We start from the raw sequence: 6,064 nt of genomic DNA on the forward strand, positions 1-6,064 counted from the left end.
TAACGGCCACGCACCAAAACACATGTGTCTATCACGCGCACACATCTAATAATAGCTAATGTTGTTTCAAACCTGGGGTTAGCTTCAATTTTGAAAATAACTGAAGTTAGTTGTTTCACTCAACAAATTTAACCGCTTTTAAAACAATCTCCCTCTTTAGAACAAAAACTAATTAAACTCATATAGGATGAGAAGAAGAATAGACTGTTCAAAATCAAAGGTATGGTGCAGACAAGATAAAAGCATTTTCTTTGGCAGTACAAAATGAGAACCATTTTTTATTTTTAATATACGATCAAGTTATGCAGGACGAGGGTGCGGATCTGGGTCAACCAAGTTTGACCAGCATAAACGACAACATTAGGGCTGTTTCAGTAATTAAGTAGTTGTGGTCCCACCTTAACATTTGTTGTGTCCGCTTACATTTACATACTTATTTTTGAAGAGGTATTTAAAAACCTTGGCAGTGTATTTGATGTTGTTGTGGTCCAGGTTTGGAGATTCATAACATCACATTGCATTACCCTCCTATATATAACTTGCTACCTAGGTTTTCTTCCTCTTTATCTCTCAAGGGAGAGACAGTAAAAAAGAAGAGAAGGACATGAGAACAAGGAGAGGAGCCTGTTATCCTGGAGTAGTGTCAAGGATGTGTTCCGATGTCAGGCTTCCCAATAAAAACAAGGATCTGCACATGCATATGCGTATGCATGTTGCCGGAGACTCCTTTATTTATAGCCGGAAACGGCAGAAGAAGACGCCGGAAAAAACTGTTACCGATTTTGATTTTTTTGAGTCTTTACCGGATGACCTTGTAATCTCTATCTTCTGCAAGCTTAGTTCTACGGCCACTAAACCTTCCGATTTTCTCAATGTTTTAATTACGTGCGTAGTTTTTCTCAACCATGGTTTTTCTCTTCTTCTTGCATTTCTTTTGAGCGGTGTCTGATTCTAGTATTTGTGGAACAGGTGTAGGAGATTAAACAAGTTAGCACTCCATTCCCTTGTTTTGTCCAAAGTCTCTCCAAGAGCTTTCGCTATTAGAGCCAAAGATTGGTGCGATTCAGCGCACCGTTTCCTCAAGCACTGTGCCGATGCCGGAAATGTTGAAGCCTGTTACACTTTAGGCATGGTTAGTTAGTTCTCAAACAAATAACCTAAAATTCAAGTTAGGAAATTTGAAAAATACTGTAATATGTGAAGAAATTGATTGTCAATTTTTATTGCTTTTTCACAAATCTAACTAGATGATTTCTTTCTGTCTGTGCGCAGATTCGGTTTTACTGTCTCCAAAACCGAGGAAGCGGCGCGTCGTTAATGGCGAAGGCAGCGATAAACTCTCACGCGCGTGCTCTCTACTCACTCGCCGTGATTCAGTTCAACGGCAGTGGCGGAACAAAAAGCGACAAGGATTTACGCGCCGGCGTTGCGCTCTGCGCAAGAGCGGCGTTCCTCGGCCATGTCGACGCGCTGCGCGAGCTCGGTCACTGCCTGCAAGACGGTTACGGCGTGCGGCAGAACATCGCCGAGGGGCGGCGGTTCCTCGTGCAGGCCAACGCACGGGAGCTCGCGGCCGTATTGTCCACGAGCGCCGCCGCGCGCCACTGGCTGACGTGCAACCTTCAGCCACAGCTTCGGCAGGGGATCGGATGTCCGTTGCTCAGCGATTTCGGATGTAACGTGCCGACGCCGGAGGTTCATCCGGCGAGCCGGTTCATGGCAGAGTGGTTCGCCTCTCGCGGCGGTTCACCTGGACAGGGGCTGAGGTTGTGTTCGCACGCGGGGTGCGGGAGGCCGGAGTCGAGGAAGCACGAGTTTCGAAGGTGTTCTGTGTGTGGCGCGGTGAACTATTGCTCACGCGCGTGCCAAGCACTCGATTGGAAGTTCCGGCACAAGGCGGAGTGCGCCCCCGTAGAGCGGTGGCTCGACGAAGACGGCGAAGACGGTGGAGACGAGGATAGTGACGGAGAGGTTATGGCTATGGCGGATAGTTAGGCAGTTTTTCTGAAAGAATCAGTGACGGTAACGGAAAGGAAGGTTCTGTTGGACGGAGGAAGATTTGGATCTATTTTTGTGAAGAGAGAGAAAAAAAAATTAATTGGCCGTCTAAAAAAAGGTATAGAGTACTTTTTTTTTCTTGTATAGTGAGAGAATTCTCCAGAAAAATCGAGAGAGTAGATTAAATTTCTTTATCCTTTGTGCAATTTCAGAGTTTAACTTTAATTAGAGAATGAATGGTAAGATGTTAATGTGAAGTTTAATCAATCTGAGAATGATTAATACCAATTAAAATGCAATAATTTCTAAAAAACACATGTTAGGAGTAGATAAGTATAGTTTGTTTGGAATTGAGGTGTTGTGGATATGACAAAATTAAATGTAATTAAGTTGAAGGTGGGAGATTTGGTGAGGTGTGATTTGTCTCCATTGATTTAATGCGGCGCCATGGCATAAGTTAAAAAACTAATTCAACATTTTCACACACTTTTACCTCCCCTCACATGCATGCTATATGATTAGGGAGCTTCTCTCTGTGATCCAACAACTTGTTAGTAGCTTCATGAAAATTATTACAAAAATGTGTTAATGACAAATGAGGCAAAGCAACCTATCATATCATATCTTGGTACCAATAATTATTTGGAAGATATTATTCAATTTTGTTTTGTTATTTTATTCTATGAAAGACAGCAACCAAGTGACAAGGTTTAAGTGAGGTTATAATAATAATTACCATTTCTGTGCTCTTTAAGTACAAACACTAATCTTCAACCAGACATCTGCTTCACCTGTTTACAACATGTTTCTAATAAGTGCGAATCTATTTATAACAAGTTTTAATTCGCCTCTTTCAAAAATTCAAATTTGATTCGATGGAAATACCAATCCTACGAACAAACATGTGTACAGGATAATAACATGCATGACACAATAAATGCTTTGGTACTTTTAGTCAGTTCTAACGTTTACGATATTAACTACAATACCATATACAGTATTTTAACTTTGATTAATTAGATAATAAAAGTCAACTAGTAAATAAATAAAGCAGTTACTTGTTACAACAAAAGATAATTATGTCATAACAAGAGGATGGACTTACTTTTGGGTGAAATTTTTTTGCTATCAACATTACATTTTGTTTTTTTAAAGTAAATATTGTTAGTAATCTATTATGTGTTTGGATAGTTTTTTTCTATAAATTTGGTCTCAAATCAAGGTCTTTTACTTTCCTTGCACCAGGGCTCCACATAGTGTGTAGAGAAATTCTGTGGAGAATCAATTGGTATGATTTAATGAATTTACGAAGCTGCATTAGTAGTTAAGCGCATTAACTTTTATGCACGTAATTGGGAAGTTGCTTTATTTATATTTCTTTATATTTGACCTAATTTATTATTTATTATAACTCACTGAGCATTGTATTAATTTTTTTATTATTCAATACCTAACAAAGTTGTACAATAAAATTATGTTAATGACGTTGGTAGGATTACAACTAAATGCGACTCCAGAACCAGCTTCCATTTAGCTTTAATTATGACTGTCTTTTTTTTGGTCAAAAAGGAATCAGAAAAGATGAAAAAGAAAAGTAGGAGAAACATTTGTAAATTTCTTGATGGGTTTCACAAAAAAGGTTAGCTGGCTGAAACTCTGAACATATATAATAAGCTGAAAATAAAAGGGAAAATTTTAAAATAAAGATTCGATTTTGTATAGATTATTAATGTCAAATGGGAAATAAATTAATTAAATGAGTATAGAAGGAAGGTGAGGAGGTGATGGAGTGCACTTATTCTTTCTGCAATGCTGGTTATTTATTTATTTATTTATTTTTGGTCCAGGTTCATTATTTATTTCAGTTGCACTTAACCCCATATAGTAGTGAATGGTGGACCAGGCCCAGTGCAATAACTAGTCCCATTTCCCAAATTCATTCAAATTTTAGAGTGGAAATTACAGAGAAGAATATCTCAAAAGACACTATAGAGAAGTATAAAAAACGGGTTAAAGTTTGGCATCTTTTTAAAGCGACAAACATTGGATTTCATTTTATTACAATTTCACTCATCTCTTATTTGAATTAGAAGATGAAAAAGTGAGAAACTAAAAACTAAAACATATATATGTTTTGGTTTGATTAGAATTGAATTGGTTTATTATAAAACAAAATTGCTCAAAAGTGTGGTACGTCCTAACTACCACTATTTTGTGGAAATATATGAAGAACCTTCTAGGACAGATCGGTTTCTTATGCATTTGATTCGGTACCTAACTTTTACATTTGAAAAAAAAAAAATTATCCCTTTCTTCTTGTTTTGCCCTTTTGCTTTTGTATTTTGCATTGTATGGTAAGGTTTATATATATATATATATATATATATATATATATATATATATATATATTAAAACAAAATCATAATAGAATGCATGTCACATAACCTCCTTATTAAACTTATATTGGGTGTGGGTTTCAAGACAATTATAAGTTTATATATGAAAGCATGAAAATAAGTTCTTTAAGATTGTTTCTTCAACATCAAAGTGATGGGGAACTATTTTTTTAGAATGAAGAAAAATGAAATACATTGATTCTTCACACTTCACATTATGTTTAATAATGTGAAGAAATTTAGCAATTTGTTCTTCCATGGTTGATCGATATGCGCTTTTAACAAGTTTGATTTTCTTAATTTGTTGACATAATTCAATAAATGCTTATGGTTGCATGTGAATAATGTCACGAAAACGTTCAATGTGTACCAAGTACTCCATTAGTTATTGTTTGCGACACTCTTTTCGTGATTCACTTAACATACGCAACAAATTCAATCCAAAAGCAACGATGCAAAGGATCATCAACTTCTGTGTTTTTTTATTTGTTTTTCTATTTTTGAAATTAGATTCATGTTTGCTCGAGCAACATCGTTGTAAATTACAATTGTGTCCTCAAAATCTTCCATCTCCGTCTCCTCAAAATGTGGTGGTGAATTGTTATCATTATCCATGCAATTGACAAGCATGAAATAAAATTTACTTCAAACACTTGTATATAAAATTCCTTATCTTATGCATTTCAGTTACTAAGGTTAACAATTGATGGACAGATTCAGGAGTAGGGTCCGAGTTATGGTTAGCTCAAAATAGTTTATCTACAAGTAACTCAAACCATTTTGAGTTGGAGTTACCCCAATACCATTAGTGTTAGGGTTATAAGCAAGTTCATGGTTACGATTTAGGTTAAGGGTTGTAGTTAGGGCTAAGCTTAGGGTTTAAGATTTATGGTAAGAGTTAGAGTTAGAGTTTGGATGGGTGGGGTTAGGGTTAGAGTTATGGTTAGGGTTATGATTTGTGTTAGAGTCATGTTTATGTGTTATGGTTAGGCTTGGGGATATGGTAGGGGTTAGTATTGGATTAAGTTTAGGGTTAGGTTTATGATTATGACATCAAGATCCTCAAGTACCTAGATAGATCTTGGTAGCCCAAGGTCACAACCATCTCTGAATCTAAAGACTTAACATCTTTGACAACAACTTCATTGTTTGGAAAGCTTAAAGAACATGAATTGGAGATGAATAGGTTGAATGTTCAAGAAAATGAAGATAAGCATATGAGAAACATTGCCTTGAAGGTTGTTGGACACAAAAGCTGTCAAGATTCAAGTGATGACAGTGATGGAGAAACCCTTAGGTTGCTAACCAGAAAATTCAGCAAATTCTTGAAGAAAAATAGTAACAAGAATCAACCATCCAACAGGTGTAACAACAAGAAACTCAATGATTTTAACACTAACAAATACACCTCCTTTGGATGTTGTGAACAGGGACATATTAAAGCTGATTGCCCCAACAATGAGAATAAAGAAAGAGGAGCGAGCAAAAAAAGGTGAAAAGAAAGGCAAAGCCAAGAGAGCCTACATTGCTTGGCAAGATAATGAAGTTTCTTCCTCTAGCTCATCTTCAGGAGATGAAGAAGCAAATCTTTGCTTAATGGCAAAGGGAGAATCTGACATAAGCAGTGTAAGTTCCAACACTTCAATCAAATTTGAAAACTACAACCAACT

The 6,064-nt window shown here is 36.6% G+C and overlaps 1 protein-coding gene across 1 annotated transcript; it reads left to right on the forward strand.

Moving 5' to 3' along the window:
* The first annotated feature begins 441 nt into the window (after positions 1 to 441).
* LOC137817135 (F-box protein At1g67340-like) lies at positions 442 to 2,192 on the forward strand. Its single transcript, XM_068620372.1, has 3 exons — positions 442 to 885; positions 970 to 1,132; positions 1,273 to 2,192. Exons 1-3 carry the CDS (start codon positions 605 to 607, stop codon positions 1,993 to 1,995), a joined length of 1,167 nt encoding a protein of 388 aa, XP_068476473.1. The 5' UTR covers positions 442 to 604; the 3' UTR covers positions 1,996 to 2,192.
* The last annotated feature ends 3,872 nt before the right edge of the window (positions 2,193 to 6,064 follow it).

This window comes from Phaseolus vulgaris, unplaced genomic scaffold (genome assembly GCF_000499845.2).
Source record: "Phaseolus vulgaris cultivar G19833 unplaced genomic scaffold, P. vulgaris v2.0 scaffold_17, whole genome shotgun sequence".
NCBI lineage: Eukaryota > Viridiplantae > Streptophyta > Magnoliopsida > Fabales > Fabaceae > Phaseolus > Phaseolus vulgaris.